This window comes from Oryctolagus cuniculus, chromosome 1 (assembly GCF_051225735.1).
Source record: "Oryctolagus cuniculus isolate XC-2025 breed Fujian yellow rabbit chromosome 1, ASM5122573v1, whole genome shotgun sequence".
Lineage (NCBI taxonomy): Eukaryota > Metazoa > Chordata > Mammalia > Lagomorpha > Leporidae > Oryctolagus > Oryctolagus cuniculus.
In genome coordinates, this window is record NC_142867.1 from 119,441,021 (window position 1) to 119,459,868 (window position 18,848).

Sequence of the window (18,848 nt, forward strand, 5' to 3'; positions counted from 1 at the left end):
CCAACACAAGAAGGGGGCAAAGGGCATTGAAAGGTATGTTGGAACCACAGACCCCTGTAGCCAGCACTCCTCTGCTGGGGAGGTGGCTGGCTTGATCATGTTAGAGGCCTCTTTGTCCAATGGCTTTCTCATCTACAAGATCACTCAAGTGACAGCACAGGGAGCTCCCAGTCTCAGCCCTGCTCCTCATCAGTTTTGCATTATGGATAGAGTGAATCACCCGGTAAATAATTCACCAGTAACTGGGGCAGGGAGAGTAACAGGAGACCAGGGGTAAAGGTATCCGAAGGGCTGAGGTTGGCAACCTGAGCCAGACCCCCTTGCCCCCAAGGCTGGGGAGAAGGGGGCCTGGGAGTCAGGCGGGAGCCTCAGGTGGGCAGCTGCCCAAGAGATGGGGACATGGTGGGCCAGAGGGCCAGGCACAGATCGTCCAGCCTCGTGCTGCTGATGTACCTCTGCCTCCTGCATCCGGGGGCCTCGGGTGAGTGAGAATTGGAACCCCGCACCAGGTGGCCCATCCTTTACTCACACCCCAGCTTTTCTCCCGTTTCTTCCTTGGAGAATCCTCCCTGTGCACCTGCACAGCCATTCAGGGAAGTCTCTTCACGTCACTCGTCTGCTAGAGGTTTACTAGCATACTCCGAGAGACCACGGTGCGCCCAGTGAGTGACAGCGCCGTGCGGTACGTTAAGAAGCCAGGGTGATCCCGAGGGCCATCGCCAGCTCGAAAGCTTAGCAGTGACACAATCAGATCTGGGCTGCAGGAAGTTCCCTGGTTTCGAGGGACTGAGAACGGTTGGGAGACCTTCTCAATTTTCCAGGTGGGGCCACAGCAGAGTCTGTGGGGTTGGAAAGAATTGGTTTTGGTGTTAATTTTCTTCTGGAGCAATGGAACACGCGAATTTTGCCTTTGATCTCTTCCCACCAACTCCAGGAGTGTCTTCTCTCTCTGGAGCAGCTACTGGCAGAAGGAACGGCTCAGCCTGAGAGGTGGACAGGGCTCCAATCCCAGCTCCACTCCTGTGTGGTTTTGGGCAAAGGGACTTGGTTTCTCAGTCTCGTGGGACATTGTTCACGACCTCACGGGGTTGTTAGGATGAAGGCCAGTAGGTCCAGCACGGGAGGGGGCCTGCACAAAGGTGGCATTTGGGAAAGGGAAGCTGGTGTGAATCACTCATGTGTCTGGGCTGTCTTTTCAGGCGCTTATTTTCATGCAACTGTGCTGAGGCTCTCGCCACTTCCTGGTGTGCAGGTCCACTCTGGCCACTCAGAGCCAGCCAGGGAATGTGGGACCCGGGCTGAGCCTGGGTTGAGCAGAAGGAGTACCTACCTATTCGGTGACGGACTCCATGGGGACTTTAATATCTGAACCCTGAAAGATGGAGAGCAGGGATGGGACAGTGCCCTTGCCCCTGCGACCCTGCACCCTGGCACTCTGTGGCTGGCTGACAAATGAGTGAGTACTGGCTGGGCTGGTGCAGTCTGCGGCTGTTTCTTGCTGGAACGAGTCTGGAGCAACGGGGCTCTGACTCCAAAATCCTCCTGGAACCCCCATGCAGGGTCCTCCAGATCCTGAAATGCCGGTGGCCGGGTAGATCTCACTGGGCTGATGAATAGACTGACCCTGGGGCACTTGTTACAAATACAGATTTGGGGCAGGCATTTAGTCTCATGGTTAAGATACTGGTTGGGCTGGCGCCGTGGCTCACTTGGTTAATCCTCTGCCTGCGGCGCCAGCATCCCATATAGGCACTGGGTTCTAGTCCCGGTTGCTCCTCTTTCAGTCCAGCTCTCTGCTGTGGCCTGGGAGGGCAGCGGAGGATGGCCCAAGTGCTTGGGCCCTGCACCCACACGGGAGACCAGGAAGAAGAACCTGGCTCCTGGCTTTGGATTGGCGTAGCTCCAGCTGTAGTGGCCATTTGGGGGGTGAACCAATGGAAGGAAGACCTTTGTCTCTGTCTCTCTCACTGTCTAACTCTGTCAAAAAAAAAAAAAAGACACTGGTCCCATAGAGGAGTACTTGGATTCAATTCCCGGCTCTGCTCCTGATTCCAACTTCCTGCTACTGCAGACCCTGAGAAGCAGCAGGTGATGGGCCAAGTTCCTGCCACCCACGTAGGAAACATGGATCGAGCTCTTGGCTTTCACTTTGGCCTGGCCCAGACCTGGCCACTGCAGGACTGTGAACTCTCTCTCTCTCTCTGTGTCTCTCTCTCTTATCTCTCTGTATGTATGTACCTTGCAAATAATACAATTTTTAAAATTTTCAAAACACAGATTTCTAGGCCCTGATCCCTCCTCAGCGCGGGGGTGAGGAGAGGTCTCTGACTCGGCAGTTTTGGGTGAGGCCCATGAGTTTCCAAATATCCTGATGCCCCTCCAAGAGTGGGGCCTCTGCTGCCCTGGCCTCTCTTCCTGTCAGCCCCGCCTTCAGTGCCTCCAAACAGGAAACCCCACCGGCCCCCTCAGAATCTGCCTCGGCCCACCGGCTCCGGAAGGGCTTGCGCTGTCTCTGGGACCTGCCGGTGCGCCTGCACATGGGAGAACTAACAATGTTAGCAGGAAAACCCAGAGCAGCCCAGACGTTCCACGCCCCTCTCTCTGCAGGTCAGCCCCAGCCGAGCCCCGGAGCCCCTGCACAGCAGGCCGTGTCCGTCCAGGGAGTGCGGGGCAGTTCCGTGGAGCTGGCCTGTGGCCCGGGGCCTACCCCCGTGATGGTCCTCTGGAGCTTCACCCCGCTGGGCTCCCCGGTCCCCCAGCCTGTGGCTCTCACCAACGGAGTGGTGTCCAAGGTGGAGGCTGCAGCCTCGGCTCTGGGCTCCGTGAGCCTGAGGAACGGCAGCCTCGTGCTGGAGGAGCTCCAGGAGGGTGCCCGCGGCCACTTCCTGTGCCAGGCCCTGCACACAGCGGACGGCCAGCTCCACGCCGCCTACTCCTACCTCTCGCTGGCGGTGCTGGGTGAGGCGCCCACTCAGGATGGCAGCCGGGCTGCAGCTGCTCTGTGTCCGGCTATGTCTGCTTCTCTCTGCATGTGCTGCTTCCCACTCTCTCTGCATGTGCCGGGCTGGGTCCTAAGGAGTGGCCCCCACCCAGGGAGTGAGGAGACCTGGGATTGGGAGGAAGGGCTGTTCGGGCAGGGTGGGCAGACAAGCCCCCAGCCACTATGGCCTGCGTCTGCACTGGCAAACCTAGGTTCTCTCCCTCCCTGGCAGTGCCTGTCTCCAAGCCTCAGGTGCGGCTAAGTGACCCATCCCCAGTGGAGGGCACCTCCGTGGTGGCCACCTGTGCAGTGCGGGAGGGGACAGGGCCTGTGACCTTCACCTGGCAACATCAGGCACCCCGAGGCCCTGGGAAGGTCCTGGTGGAAGTCGTGGAGCCACTTCTCCGGCTGGACCCCGTCAACCGGACACACCTGGGCTGGTTCGTGTGCAGCGCCCACAACACAGTCAACAGGCTGAGCAGTCCTGGAGCCTTCCTGGATGTCATCTGTGAGTAAGCTGGGAGGCATCGGGGCAGACACCCAACTCCCCAGCCCTCCAAGACGACAGACACAGGGTGCCGTACCCATTGGTGTCAAACAAGTCTAGTATCAGAGTTTTTTATTCCCTTTAAGGTCAAGAGCCCATTCTTCCAGGGAAATGTGCGTACATTATTATTCATGATTTTACTCATGGTCTTGAGGTGATTCAGAAAGCCTCCCCCTTGGGTTGAGTCTCGAGGCTCTAAGTGACCAACTGAACCCCAGGGGATAGAGACAGGGATCCCACTGGGAAAAGAGGACAGCAAATTCATTCAAAGGCTGAAGCTGAGAGCCAGAGCTAGAAATCAGGAGCCCTGGGGAGGAGATGGAGATTGGAATAGCTCAAGTTTGTTGTCCAAAATCGTAGCCACTCACAGGTCTTCAGGCACTTGATATGTGGCTAATCCAAATTGAGATGAGCACACTTACTTTTTTTTTAAAGCTTTTATTTAATGAATGCATTTTTCATAGGTACGGCTTTAGGAATATAGTGGTTCTTCCCCCCATACCTACCCTCCCACCCCCACTCCCGTCCTACCTCCTACTCTCTCTCCCATCCCATTCTTCATTATGGTCCATTTTTAGTTTAACTTTATATACAGAGGACCAACTCTATGCTAAGTAAAGATTTCAACAGTTTGCGTACACACACACACACACAGCATATGAAGTACAGTTTGAGAACAAGTTTTGCAGTCAATTCTCATAGTACAACTCATTAAGGACGGAGATCCTACATGGGGAGTAAGAGCACAGTGACTTCTGTTCATTTAACAATTAACACTCTTATTTATGATGTCAGTGATCACCCGAGGCTCTTGCCATGAGCTGCCAAGGCTATGGAAGCCTTTTGTGACCACAGACTCCATCGGTATTTGGACAAAGCTATAAGCAAAGTGGAAGCTCTCTCCTCCCTTCAGAGAAAAGTACATCCTTCTTTGATGACCACTTCTTTTTTTTTATCTTTTATTTAATGAATATAAATTTCCAAAGTACAACTTATGGATTACAATGGCTTCCCCCCCCATACTGTCCCTCCCACCCACAACCCTCCCCTTTCCCACTCCCTCTCCCCTTCCATTCACATCAAGATTCATTTTCGATTATCTTAATATACAGAAGATCAGCTTAGTATACATTAAGTAAGGATTTCAACAGTTTGCTCCCACACAGAAACATAAAGTGAAAAATAATAGATGATTTTTTTTAAATGATGATGAAATCAGATCAGACCTATTGTCATGTTTAATCCCAGTGAGAGTCAAGTTGGGAATTGATAATTTCTTTTTTTTTTTTTTTACAGAAGATCAGTTTAGTATACATTAAGTAAAGATTTCAACTGTTTGCACCCACATAGAAACACAGAGTGAAATATACTGTTTGAGTACTCGTTATAGCATTAAATCTCAATGTACAGCACATTTAGGACAGAGATCCTACATGAGGAGTAAGTGCACAGTGACTCCTGTTGTTGACTTTACAAATTGACACTCCTGTTTATGGCATCAGTAATCTCCCTATGCACCAGTCATGAGTTTCCAAGGCTATGGAAGCCCCTTGAGTTCTCCGACTCTTATCTTGTTTAGACAAGGTCATAGTCAAAGTGGAGGTTCTCTCCTCCCTTCAGAGAAAGGTACCTCCTTCTTTGAAGACCTGTTCTTTCCACTGGGATCTCACTCACAGAGATCTTTTTGCCAGAGTGTCTTGGCTTTCCATGCCTGAAATACTCTCATGGGCTTTTCAGCCAGATCCGAGTGCCTTTAGGGCTGATTCTGAGGCCAGAGTGCTATTTAGGACATCCGCCATTCTATGAGTGATGACCACTTCTTTCCAGGGGGGTCTCACTCACAGAGATCCTTTGCAGCACATTTACTTTGAGGACTCAGTCTGAAAAACCAACGGCAAAGGAAGACCTTTCTCTCTGTCTCTCTCTCTCTCACTGTCCACTCTGTCAAAAAAAAAAAAAAAAAAAGAATGTAAAATAGCTCATCACTAACATTAATGTTGGTTATCTATTGAAATAATAATATCCTGAAAACATGGTTGATCAAATAAAATCTACAGTAGTGCCCCCCTTTTCAACAGGGAGTATGTCCCAGGACCCACCCCAGTGGATGCCTGAAACCATGAATTGTACTAAACTCTAGTCTTCTTTTTCCTAGATTTCCTACCTATGGTAGAGCTTAATCTATAAGCCATGCACATTAGAAATGAACAGCAATGACATTGAGGCCATTATTAAGCTAAATCAGGGTTACTTGAACACAAGCATTGCAATACTTTGACAGTTGATCTGATAACACAGATGGCTACTAAGTGACTGATGGGCAGGTGGCACACACAGCACGGATCCACTGCACAAAGCAGTAAGTCACACAGGGAACTGCCGTGAGATTTCTTCCCACTACTCAGAACAGCATGCAATTTAGATCTATGAACTGTTTATTTTAGATATTTTCCATTTAATGATTTTGGACCTCAGTTGACTGTTGATAACTGAAATGGTAGAAAGCTTTGTTTATGACATATTCTCTCCCCCACCCCCCACCTTCCCTCTCTCTTTCTTTCTCCTTTCACTTCCTTCCTTCTTTTTTGCTTCATTGGGTTTGGTCATTTTTACTTTTTAGGATTTAGCTACATGTGGCCCATATCCATCACTTCTCCAGAGGTCTTAGGGAGAAAGGACTCGTGGTGCCCTGTCTTATCTCCACAGTGGTAGCTTGTGGGAATTGTAAACTGAGAACTGGGGAGGAGCCCACTGAGCAGGAGTTCTTGGCAAAGAGGCAGAAGGCAGGCAGGGAATCCAGTCCCGTCTGGTGCTCTGGGAGTGCTTCAGAGGTGGGGACACTGAGCTTGGAACACAAGGCAGGGCTTGGTCGGGACCCAGGGAAGTACCAGGGGATGGCTGCTGGCTGATACCCAAGATGCTTCTTCCATCTGTGGTCTAAGGTGGCTCATCGTCCCAGTTCCAGGCTCAACTGAAAGAAGCGATAGGGAGACCACCTCTCTCCATAAACTCTCGGGCAATCCCTACCTCAGCCCAAGCCAGCAATCCCTCAGGGAAGCCCTGAGTCACAGCTCACCTCCATGGAATGTCCACCTCCCTGGGCCCTGACCACGCTGCCCTGCACTGTGCCTGTGGCCCCTGCACTGAGTGCCCAGTGTGCCACATGCTCGTGAGATGGAAGAGTGAGTCAGAGATGATCATACAAGTGAGGGAAGGAAAGAGGGCGGGAGGTGTGATGGGCCTTGCCTTGCCTTCCAGATGGTCCGGACAAGCCCGTGATCACCGTGGAACCCCTGGGACTCACTGAGGAAGGATTTTGGGCCAGTGAGAGGGAGGAGGTGACCCTGAGCTGCCTGGCCGCATCCAACCCTCCCAGTCGTTATGTGTGGCTCCGTGAAGACACTCAGGTCCACAGTGGGCCCACATACGTCATTGCCACTGCCAGCCGCACCCACACAGGCCTATACACCTGCCTGGCCCACAACAGCCACCTGGACACCCGCACCCAGACCACTGTCCAGCTCACCGTCTACTGTGAGTGTGTGGGTGGGGAACCGCCATGGCGCTCTGCTCTGGCAGACCCCACCAGACGGGGAAGAGTGGAGGGGGAGTTGGGCTGGGGGCCCCTGGAGACTCCAGCGGAGCTGCTGGGCACAGGGAGACACGAGGCAAGGCAAAGAGAGAGGGAAGCCTCTGACCCTCCCAGCCCCTCCCGCCGCGATTCTTCCCATGGCCCTGGGGACTGAACTGAGGCATAGAGGAGGGTGGAGGGATGGCCGTGAGGCTAGGTGACCAGGGGCAAAGGAGAGACAGAGATAGGGGGCTCTGGGATTCTTTGAGAATGCCAAACTCTTGCCCACCCCTAAATCCCTGCCCCTTAATCTGACAGCTTAGCCCGTTCCTCCCCAGCTCCTCAGAGGGACTCCCTCCCCCCACCCTACTCTCACCGTCCACTCGTCCTTCCTTTCCTACGCTTTGACATCCGAGGCCTCCAGGATCCCACCTGGGGGCAGGGATGAAGGGTCCTGGGTGTGGAGCCTGCCCCAGCCCTCCTCACACACTTTCCTACCCAGATCCCCCAGAGGGGCAGCCCTCCTGTGCCGTGCTCCCCTCCCCCAGGGCTGTGACTTTGCCCTGCACCTGGCCTGGAGGGTTTCCGCCGGCCCAGCTGCAGTGGGAAGGGCCCCAGGGGACTGGTCCGACTGCCCCCAGCAACGTCACCTGGAGTCATGCAACTGCCCAGCTCCCCAACGGTAGCGTCTTCACCTGCACCGGTCAGCACCCAGCCCTGGCATTGCCGGCCGTCTGCAGGATCACGCTCTGTGAGTGCTCACACACAATGGCCAGAGAGTGTGTCAGGGTCAGGGGAGAGCCAGAGGGGCTTGGGGTGGAAGTCTAGACCACAGGCTCTAAGATATGTCAAGTAGCAAAGAGGTGGGCGGCACCCAGCTCTTGGCTCCTACCTCCCAGCTTCTCCATCCACACTACACTTTCCTGCTCAGCTTGCGCTCGGAGCCCTGGCACACCTCACTGTCCCCCAACCTCTATGATCAGCCGGCTCCATCAACCAGACACTCTGCTCCTCCTGCACATGTTGGTGTGAAATGTGCCTTCAGCATTCTCTCTGCCAAGTGTGCCCTGCCTGCTCTCTGCCCGGGAAACTCTCACCAGTCAACCAGGAGAGAGCTTAAATATCGTCATCTCTGCAGTGACCTCTTCCCTAATGCCCCCAGAGTCCGTCTTTCTATCTATGTTCTAGCTCTCATCAAACTATATAGCAATTGGTTGCTTGGCGTGTGTTCCAGGCACAAGGTCAGCCTCCCATGAATGATGAAAGAGTGAATAGAGGAGTGACAGTGATGGAGGAATGAGTGACTCAAGGAATCAGTGAGGGAAGGAGTGGGGTGAGTGGGCTTGGCAAGCCTTCCCCCTCCCCTAGGGCTGTGCTGAGCCATCGACCCTTTCCAGGGGAACCTCTCTGGAGCCCCACCTGCTGGACCACGGCCTCTCTGGGAGACCAGTTGATCATGCTGAGCTGCAGGTGGCCTGGAGGTGAGCCCCCTGCCGTGCTGGGCTGGCTTGACGGACAACAGCGGCCTCTGGGCAGCAACAGCTCTTCGCTGGCCATCCACCTTCTGCAGGCCCAGGACAATCTAGCCGGCAGGGAGTTCACCTGCCGGGGCACTCACCCACTCAGGAGCCCGGACCCCTACTGCCAGCTCCAGCTGGGTGAGTGGCTGGTTGCTGGGGGCTGGGGCTGCAGGTGAGGCAGCCCTGTGGAGCCAGGATGAGGGGCTCTGGAGGATAGCAGGGCTGGAATGGAAGCTGAGCGAGACAGGGGAGAGACTGATTCTTTGCCTCCTAGCAACTCAAGTTATTTTGATCCATAAACTGGGAGGGTTTGGTCTAGGTCAGTGTTGTGTAATGAAAACCCACCACAGGCCAAGATTTAGAAGAAACACGTGAAACATTTTAACCTAACATACCCAGTATGCTGTTATTCTCAATATGTAAAAATTAAAAATTATTAATGAGATAAATTATCTAACATTCTTATTTTTATCCTGTCTTCCAAAACTTGGTGTTTTTATTTACCACACATTTCAACACAGACCGGCCACATACCAAGTCGCATGTGCCTGGAGGCTGTGGTGTTGGGCAGTACTGGTATTGGTTTAGATGGTGTGGGATGCTGATTAGGTTCCTCATTTACATCAATTTGCATAAGGGAGGGGCCTGATTGTGTGCATGACTTGTGGTGATATTTCACACGTCAGATTTCTACCTCTCTCCTATTTGTTTTTGGTCCGCTTCCTCTTATATTTTCATTTGGTCTTGTCAGTCTATTTACTGACAACTCAAGGAACAGGAGTGAAATATTGTAGTAAAATATGTGAGAGAAGCAAATGGAGACGTCATCTCATACGACAGCTCTCACAAATGCTTTATCCCTGGCTCTGCCAAGGTTGTGACCAGCACGATTTCAGGGCCCGAAGGAGGTCCTCAAGCCAATGTATTTCTTTCCCTATTACTCAGACTTAGGAACGGAAATTCCATGGTAGGAGATTCATTGACACCTGAGAGTCTGGCTCTTTAATAAGAATCCATAAAACTCGAGCACCTGCTACAGACCCAGCACTGTGCCCCAAGCCTGCAGGAGGTGGCGCGGGCCATTAGGGGGAAGGAGGCCCATGCCAGGTGTTGGGAGTGGGCATGATTCATGCAGAGATGAGTAAGGCAAGGCCCCTGCGTGCAGGAGTGAGGCTGGTGGGGGCAGCAGGGACCCTGGAAGAACACCGTTGGCATCGGCAAACCCTGGAGCGGACTGACAGGAGCACAGAATGGGAGCTTGGACAAGCAGGCAGATTAATCAACAGCCCCCTGTCTCCCCTCCCCTCTGGGTGCTGTGCCGTCCCCCACCAGCCAGAGACAGCACTTGTTCCAGCCTCCCCCTCTCTGTCCCTGCAGAAGCCCCACAGCTGGCAGTGGCTGAGCCCCGCGTGTCTGTGTTGGAGGGGGGAGAGGCCATGCTGGCCTGTGTCCTGCAGCATGGCACACCACCCGCCCAGCTCCTCTGGCTGGGACCCCAGCTGCGGCAGGTGGAACAGGGCACGTCTGGATTCACACTATACCCTGAGGGTGCCTGGCTGCGCCTCCACATCCAAGATGCTGACCCAGCACGCCACAAGGGGACCTACCAATGTGTGGCCAGCAACGCTGTGGGCAGCCACCATCGCAGCGTGCAGCTGGAGGTCCTGAGTGAGTGAGGGGCGGGGTGGGGTGGGGGGCAGCAGGGCTGGGAGGTCAGAGAAGCTCTTTCTTGGCTGTCAGCCTTCTTCCAGAAAAGGCTCAGGAACTCCCTGCTCCAAAATGTGAACCCTTGAGCTCCCCGGGACATAGGCAGGCCCCGGCTCTGTGAGGCTGACTCTGATGCACTCTTGGAAACAAGCACACAGGCCGGCGCCGCGGCTCACTAGGCTAATCCTCTGCCTTGCGGCGCCGGCACACCGGGTTCTAGTCCCGGTTGGGGCACCGGATTCTGTCCCGGTTGCCCCTCTTCCAGGCCAGCTCTCTGCTGTGGCCAGGGAGTCCAGTGGAGGATGGCCCAAGTCCTTGGGCCCTGCACCCCATGGGAGACCAGGAGAAGCACCTGGCTCTTGCCATCGGATCAGCGCGGTGCACCGGCCGCAGCGCGCCAGCCGAGGCAGCCATTGGAGGGTGAACCAACAGCAAAAGGAAGACCTTTCTCCCTTTCTCTCTGTCTCTCTCTCTCACTGTCCACTCTGCCTGTCAAAAAAAAAAACAGGTACACAAAATGCAGTTCCATCCAACAATCTTCTTCTTCTTTTTAAGTTTTATTTTATTTATTTGAAAGCGTTACAGACAGAGGTAGAGACAGAGAGAGAGGTCTTCCATCAGCTGGTTCACTCCCCAGAAGGCCCCAATGGCCAGAGCTGTGCCGATCCGAAGCCAGGAGCCAGGAGCTTCTTCCAAGTCTCCCATGCTGGTGCAGGGGCCCAAGGACTTGGGCCATCTTCTACTGCTTTCCCAGACCATAGCAGAGAGCTGGATCGGAAGAGGAGCAGCCGGGACTTAAACCAGCGCCCATATGGGATGCCGGCACTGCAGGCCAGGGCTTTAACCCGCTGCACCACAGAGCCGGCCACCCGACAATCTTCTTTTCTTCACTTCATAGATGAGGAAACAGAGCAGCCAGACCCGCCTAGGTCTACAAACCCTCATCTGCTCACAGCAGTGCTCTCCCCCCAGGCCCCAGCCAGGGTGTACAACCGCGAGGGCTGAAGGCACACATGCACTTACTGTGCGTGTCCCCATGGTCTCCCCAGGATATCCAGCTCCTCCCAACGTCACCATCAGCCGCCTGACCTACGCACGGCACCGCAGAGAGGTGCAGCTGCAGTGGGTGCTGGAGGGCTCCGGGAACCTGACGGGCTTCCTGGTGCAGCGGAGGGCCAGCATCCCCGGCACTGCCGCCTGGGAGACGGCAGCCAGCGACATCGAGCCTGAGAGCAGGGGCCGGCGGCTGGGAGGCTTGGACCCCGGAGTCCTCTATGCCTTCCGCATCCTGGCTCTGAACCACCGCACGGCTGGGCTGCCCTCCCCGGTGAAGACACCAGGTGCTGGTGCTGGCACCAGGGAGGGACCGGCCTTGCTCCAGAGAACTGAGCCTTGGTTCTCCCTCCTCCTCCTCCCTCTCTCCCCTCCTCCCCTTCCTCCCGCTCTTCCTTCTCTCCCCCCTTGTCCCCCCTCCCCCCAGTCCTCTCCTCTCCCCCTGGATCAGAAGAAATAGGGAAGGAGGGGAGATGGGGTGCTGGTGGCCAAACAAGAGCAGCAGCCCCACTCTGTGCCTCAGTCTCACTTCCTGGGGTGCAGGTGGGCTCCCAGGGGCTCACCTCGCCACCCTGGGGATTCCTTACTTTATGGGGCACTTCCCTTCTGCCCCAACCTGCCAAGATGTCTAACCTCCTGCCTTCGGGGCTGGAAGTAGTGGATTTGGCTGGGGACACCAACCATCAGGAAGCCAGAGCAGCCCCTTCTTAGGGGGAGACATGACCTCCAGACTCTGGGCCCCAACAGGAGCTACAGAGGGAATGGCTGAGCAGGGCACCGCCTCCCACTGCCCGAGCTCATTGGCAGCTCTGACCCAAGATTCCACACTCCCCCTCCCAGCGGACCCCCCCTTCAGCGCCTATCCTGCCGTGCTGGCTGCAGCAGGCACAGGAGTGGTGGTGGCAACCGTGGCCTGTCTACTGCTGTTCCAGTACGCTGCCCGGCACCCAGAGACTTTCCCCTGTGAGTGGGAATCTGCAGGGAGGGGCCCGTAGCTCCACAGGGGGGCTGGGTGGAGACCTATCCAAAGAATCCAGGCTCTTCCTTAATCATGACTGCCTCCCCAGGGTCGGATGCTGTCCTCTGGGTCCCCAATCCTCAACCTTGGGCATCTGGGGCCATCCTTTCGGGACTCCTGAGATGGAGTCCAGAGCCCATCAGGAAGCGGTGTGTGTGTGTGTGTGTGTGTGTGTGTGTGTGTGTGTGTCTTTCTCCTAGGATCCACACAGGTTGGTGGAGTAACTGCACCCTTTTTATTCCAACAGGCCTTGGTCAGTGGCTTGCTCCCATGTGAGTGTGTAACCATCATTCTGGGGTCAGGACTTTGCTTTAATTGGGAAGGAAGGCTCCGGAAGTGCAGGTGCTACTCACTTTACTCTCCCACTTCATCCTCAGGGAGCAAAGAGGCCCGCAGAGAGGCTCAAGGGGAGGCACCGAGGCACGGGCAGGTAAGCAGGATTTCACCCCGAAGGTGACTCGGGTACAGGGAGCCCAGGGCTGGGTTCCATACATGATGCTCCGTGTCTCCTGTCCTCAGAGAACAATCTGGGGTATCCCCATGGCACCTCTCTCTTCTCGGCCCATACTGTAGGCACTGAAGCAGCAGCCACCACCCCAAGTTCAGATCCTGCACAAGAATCCACCGAGGCACCCGTCAATGTCACCATCACGGTGACAGCAACACCATGAGGCCCACCGAGGAAGGTGCACACAGGCTCAGCGAGGGCAGATGGGAGGCGGAGAGATCCCTTCTGTCAGACTTGGGTCTTAAAACCACAGTGTCTAAGACATCAACCACCCCTTCTTCCCTTAATACCCGGGCTTTACAAGTACTGCGCAGTCCAGCTGCCCTTAAATGGCTAGGTTGCAAGAGAAGCCCCGGCCCGTGTAGAAGGCAGAGCTGGCGGAAGGAGGCAGACACACACCTGGAGCAAATCTCGCCGGGTGTGTGAGGTCAAGGGAAAATGACAGGACTGGCAGCCGTCTCTGGTGCCACGGACGGTGACAGCCAGCTGCTGCCAAGAAGGACTGTGGGTAGGGCGATTCCTAAATAAATCATGCCTGCTGTTCGCACTGGCACAGGGCTCTCTGAATCGCGGCTTGCACGGGTGGACTGTGGGGTCCCAGGACGTGCACGTGGGAAGCGGGGACGTGTGGCAGGCTGTTTCCTGCATTCAGCTGCAGCTTAGCAAGCTCCCGGACTCCAGAGGCCTGGGCCGGCAGTTCCCAGAGCACGGGGATTACGGCGCAGCCGCCCTGCCTGCCTCCAGGCCTGGGGCAGCTGGCTGTGGCGGACCAGGGCTGCTCCAAAGTCACACTCTCATCGCTGCCAGCGTGACTCACTGGCTCCAAGCATGTGCGTGCGCCTGAAATCTGGGGGAAGCACAAACAAAGCCTTGTTCAGCTGACTGCGGAGTCAGGCCTGGGAGCGGCCTCCACAGGGGACATAGATGAGACAGAACGGCGAGGGGGCCAAGGCAGCATCTGCCAGCAGCAAGGGAAAGGCGCGCCTGGAAGGGGGCGGAAAACCGAGACACTGGAGGAGCCGCTTAGGTTCTCACAGATTCAGACTTTATTAGAAAACGGGACTTAGCGTCCCTCCAGGCCCTCAGGACTGTGGCCAAGGTTTCAGGCAAAGTTTTAGTAAGATACGGGCAATCGAATCCAAGAGGCTGGCTGTTGGCCGCCTGGTAAGAGAAACCTGGAGGCTTCGGTGTGTTATTTGTGCTTTTTGAGGACAAACAAAGCTGCTTCTTTTAAGAAGGTTGGATTTCTCCCCTGGAATTCAGAGATGTTATCGTAGACTAGCGGTAAAAATAGAGGAATTCTGAGAAAATACCCAGCCTCCTTCTCCTGCTTCTCTCAACTCCACTCCTCTCTTCCTTCCAAAGAAATGCTAAGCTCCCCATGGGGACCCATATGGAGATACCTTCCCAGCCTCCCTATCAAATGCTTGCCCAAGGTCCTGCTCCTTCATAGCTTTATCTCTGCAGTCAGAACAGCAAGGCTTAACCCCTGGGCTCTTGGGTGTACACTGGAGACCTTCACAACAGGGGTGGAGGGTCGGAAGAGTTTCAAAGTAAGACACCCCCCACCCCCACCCAATCACAAACTCAGCAGGTTTTGTACAAACAGGGAGTATCTGACGATCCCATCTTACAGGGCTACTCTACATGAAAGCAGCATTCTCTCTTTTAATATAAAATTGTATCAACCAAGTAAAACCTGTCAAAGCTACATCATTTAAAATATGTACAGTTTCAAACATAATATTACAGCTTTAAGGAAAATTAAACATACTTTTCACGACGATACAAAACATGCAATTCAAAGTCACTGCTTTAAAAGACAGCAACACAGGTAAAATCCAATCCTAAACTTAGCTTCTTGGCAGTGCTGTTAGCTGGAATGAGATCTGTGTTACGCTGGGCCCAGGACGGACACATTGGTCTTCATGGACACATTTGACAAAAACGAGCAAGATAAGCTTTTTGCAAAGACCACTTTAAAAGGTATAGGACATTGCAATGCAACTTGTACCCTGTACAGCACCTATCAGACTTACCAGTGCATAACTGAAAGGAGACAAGGAAGAGTGAACTGGTGTGAGCAGAGTGGGGTAAGTCTGATGTTTAACAAAATCACAGAGTTCTAGGGTGAAAAGGAACACGAAGAAGCCGGACCGGTTTCATGCTGAGTTGAATGAAGATCCAATTCCTGGGCAGGGGTTGGGGTGAGGGGGTGGGATGGGGAGAATCATGGACTTCCGGAAGCCCAGGGCACCCTGCCCATGCAGGACAGGGAGCAGCTGCTCTGGCTGTAGTTAGGGCCTCAGGGGATAACGCAGCAGGAGCAGACAACAGCAAGGGGATGTGAACCACAGTGCTTTCTGGAAAGCACTATGGAAAAACAGGAGGAGCACAGATTATGGCTCCAGATAAACTGGGCTCAAGTTCAGGCTCAGTGGCTCACTATGAGACTTGGGGATTTTAAGGCCTAAGATGTGTTGTCGGGGTTAAATGAGATAACAGCAACTGGCCCCAAGCGCAGTGCCTGGTACATAGCAGCCACTCAGCCCATGTTAGTGCTTTCTCCCACGCTGTACTCTGACCTCTCATTTCCTCAAGAAGTGACATTAGGTAGGACTGTTTCTAGTGACTGTGCAGGGTATAAAAGTTCAGAGCAACTCACACTAAGGGAGAACTCGTAACTCCTAAACATAAACACAATTTTATATATATAATATTTATATTTATATATCTCAATATATAAAGGCATTTTTATAAATAAAATACAATAAAAGGGATAACACTTAAAACAGCGTTACTAATAATATAAATAAAGCAGTCCACAATGAGATTGCCCTAAAGGTAAAGTCATTTTCTATTCCTTGTGGACAAGTCCCAGGATCAAACTCAAATCTTTAAGAGCAGTTTATGACCTAAGGCTCATGCTAATTCACCTGTTTCCTGAATCAAAATGACTGCCTACAGACACTTCCCAGATTTCTAAAACTCCCTTGACGACAGCACTGCTGTAACTCGAATGGCAAACACAGGCTATGTTTCATGATCTGTGTACTACTGGGAGTTTGTCCTTTGATAGTCACAGAACCACGGGATGCAGCTCTCTCCCTCCACAGCTAACTGCATGTAAAGGACATGAAGAGCACACGTAGGACACTATAGGCACGGCCACCTGGAATGTAGAACCTGCTTCGGTAGCGTCCCTAATTCCCGACTAGGAAATGACATTCACTACAGTCTTCTGGGAAACAGCTCTTGCAGAGTGACCCAGCTTAAACAGCACGTCTTCACTCAGAGTTCTATTTATAAAACATACAGACATACGTAAGGGAATACTGATGTATTCAGATAGAAAGCTGATTAACATAGTATTCTATTCCACTGCAACTTTCTGGGAAACTGTAAAATTGTTACACTGAGGCTGGAACTGCTTGTTCTACATCAAGAGAATAATTTTTTCTTTCTTTCCCCAATGGATGCACGATCCAAAAAGGCACAGTGTGCCGCTAAAGCTTGACTGGAGCTTTGGAACACACTTGGAGCGTTTTGCGGTGGTTTTTAGTGTGGAGAAGAAAAGCCTTCCAAAGGCGGCTGCAACGTCCTGTCACTCAGAGCAGTGGTAACTGTGATGTACTGAGTTTGCTGATCACAGCTTTAGGTGCCTGTTTATAATGATTATATTCTTAAAAAAAAAAAAAAAAGCTGCAGGAAATGAAAAAAAAAAAGTCTTTTCTAAGTCTTTTCTGACACTCATCTTCTGGGCTGTCTTGCCCACACTGGAAGTGAGAAAATGACTGTTCTCAGGTGTGTGACGCTGTGAGCCGCTCCAGGCTGATGGCGGAGCTTCCGCCAGGTGGGTCCCTGGAGCCCTTCCCTTTCTTCCGGCCACTGCTGTACAGTCTTACTTTGTTCCTACTTCTAGAAACAATCAAAAAGAGTCCCATGAGGACCATTTTGTAAATTTAATTTTAAAGCAGTGGGTTATTAGGGCGTTATTTTTCTTTCTGGCCCTGGTTCCCTTTCTGCATACTGCAACGCTCCAGGGAGACCACGCACAACACTGCGTACGACCACTGCCTAGAAGGCTCATCACTACCTGTGCCCGTGAGCACACAGAAAGTCAACAGGCCAGGTGGTCACTAGTGAAAGGCACTTTTAGAAAACTCATCAGCCAGACCTGCTACGATAAACATGAGGTCACAACTGTGGTGGATTTCAAAATCTGCTCTCACAATACTGACAGGCAGCTGTCCATCTGCAAACCTGACTCCACAGCCTGTGCAACCCTGCCCTCACAGGACCAGCCGGCAGCCCGCATCCCAACCCGGAGGAGCTCCCGTGGTCACTGAGGCTGCTGGAAAACGTGGAATGCTCTCCGGATGGCTGAGAACTACGCAAACAAGGGGGAGGAGGGGACGGGCAAGGAAAGTTTGAAGGCATAAATAATATAAAAGGGCACACATTTTAAGATACATTCATATGACATTACTACTACAAAGAAAAAATAAATAACGATTTTCTCTGATTGGAATTCACGCCCTTCCTGCAGCTCATCCCCAGGCCTGGTGTGTGCAGTCACTGTCCGGAAGCAGGAGCGTTACTAGCCGTCCGCACAGCCGTAGGTTCCCTGGGGTTGCGGAAGGACTCCGGACGCGCTGGCCAGAGGGATGCCAGGGCAGGGCCATGCTGTGTTTTCCGTGCTGTCCTCTGAGACAGGCGGCAGAGCAAGAGGATTCCAACTTAGAATTTTGTTCTCTGTTTCTGAATGGACACAGCTGTCTCCTGAAAAAGAGAAAAGTTTGGGAGCGTTATGAGAGGATAAAGGCTGTTTTTAAAAACACTACTTTAGGCAATGAAGAAAATGTAATAAGCCAACGTAGAGCCTAATCGTGCTTGTTTTGAATTTGAGGGAGACAGTGGGTTTAAAGGGTTTAAAACAAGTTGCATTTTCATGAATAGTTATACAGTTCATCTGGGATGAAACCAAACCCCTTAAAAGTCCCAAAATAAGCACCAGAAAGAAAGGCTACAACTCCAGAAACAACGCTAAGACCAATGTTTGCAATGCATTCTTCCAGCAAGTCATCTGTGCAGGTGCAAACTGAATCAGAGCCTATCGGACATGGCCCCCAACCTGTGATTAGATTAACAGCCCGAGACGAAGGATATAAGTAAAGAAAGAATTCCAAAGAGTGCTTCTGTCTAGTCCAATCTTCCCGTGAAGTACCCTCCCAGCTCTTAAGACAGCTATGAGCTGGGGCTGGCACCGTGGCACAGTAAGCTAAGCCGACACCTATAATGCCGGCATCCCGTATCAGAGCACCAGTTCAAGTCCTGGTTGCTGTGCTCCCAACACAGCCCCCTGCTCATGTGCCTGAGGAAACAGCAGAGGATGGCCTGAGTCTCTGCCACTCACGTAGGAGATTAAGATGGAACTCCAGGCTCCTGGCTTCAGCCTGGCCCAGCCCTGGCCATTGCAGCCATCTGGGAAGTGAACCGGAGGATAGGTCTCTGTCTCCTGCTCCCTCTATCACTCTGCCTTTCGAATAAATAAATACATCTTGAAAAGAAAAGAAAGATCTGCGCTTATCATACACCACCTTCCCTTACACACTTTTTAGCTCACTGCAGACTCTCTGGAAGCTCAAGGTTTCCAACGCTCCCCACACCTCTAGTGAACTCTGCTGTATCTTCTGTGCAATCCGAGTTGATGTCACGTGTGTTGTCCTGACAGCAGGTGTGCAGAGCAGGCGTCGGTGCCACGCTGTCCTTGCTGCTTCCCTCAGGTAACTGGCCGCAGTCAGGGAGGGTGGCAGCCAGGCACACAGACATCTTCATGTGATTGAGGGGCTTCATCTCCAACCCATCCTGGGGGTAAGGTGCTGCCACGGGGACCACGGGAAGGGAGCTGCTGTTGAAAGTGCTGTTGGTTTTGGTGAAACAC

The 18,848-nt window shown here is 53.1% G+C and overlaps 2 protein-coding genes across 23 annotated transcripts in view; one reads left to right on the forward strand and one right to left on the reverse strand.

Annotated features, from left to right (window-relative positions):
* Positions 1-399: 399 nt before the first annotated feature.
* Positions 400-13,437, forward strand: VSIG10L2 (V-set and immunoglobulin domain containing 10 like 2). Its single transcript, XM_051848175.3, has 12 exons — positions 400-481; positions 2,608-2,958; positions 3,213-3,488; positions 6,786-7,061; positions 7,601-7,849; positions 8,496-8,756; positions 9,996-10,286; positions 11,375-11,665; positions 12,219-12,341; positions 12,644-12,668; positions 12,774-12,826; positions 12,970-13,437. Exons 1-12 carry the CDS (start codon positions 400-402, stop codon positions 13,065-13,067), a joined length of 2,376 nt encoding a protein of 791 aa, XP_051704135.1. The 3' UTR covers positions 13,068-13,437.
* Positions 13,438-13,927: 490 nt separating this feature from the next.
* The window catches only part of CDON (cell adhesion associated, oncogene regulated), a 109,872-nt gene continuing 104,951 nt past the window's right edge, over positions 13,928-18,848 (reverse strand). For 15 of the 22 annotated variants that reach the window (XR_007920241.3, XM_089335439.1, XM_089335404.1 and 12 more), the window contains 2 exons: positions 18,574-18,848; positions 13,928-17,686 (listed from right to left, as the gene is read on the reverse strand). Coding sequence is in view for 20 of the 22 variants with exons in the window: in XM_089335439.1 (XP_089191565.1) it covers positions 17,505-17,686; positions 18,574-18,848 (457 nt within the window). In the remaining 2 variants the exon portion in view is untranslated. Of the gene's footprint in view, positions 17,687-18,518 lie in introns of all 22 variants that reach the window. The other 7 variants (XR_011378521.2, XM_070048248.2, XM_008259484.5 and 4 more) reach the window with 1 other exon arrangement.

Bases quoted from the DNA above. Each gene is read 5' to 3' on its own strand.
- VSIG10L2 (XM_051848175.3), top strand. From the start codon at position 400: ATGGTGGGCCAGAGGGCCAGGCACAGATCGTCCAGCCTCGTGCTGCTG. The intron at 3,489-6,785 runs GTGAGTAAGCTG...CTTGCCTTCCAG, and splicing joins AGCCTTCCTGGATGTCATCT to ATGGTCCGGACAAGCCCGTG. The intron at 10,287-11,374 runs GTGAGTGAGGGG...TGGTCTCCCCAG, and splicing joins CGTGCAGCTGGAGGTCCTGA to GATATCCAGCTCCTCCCAAC.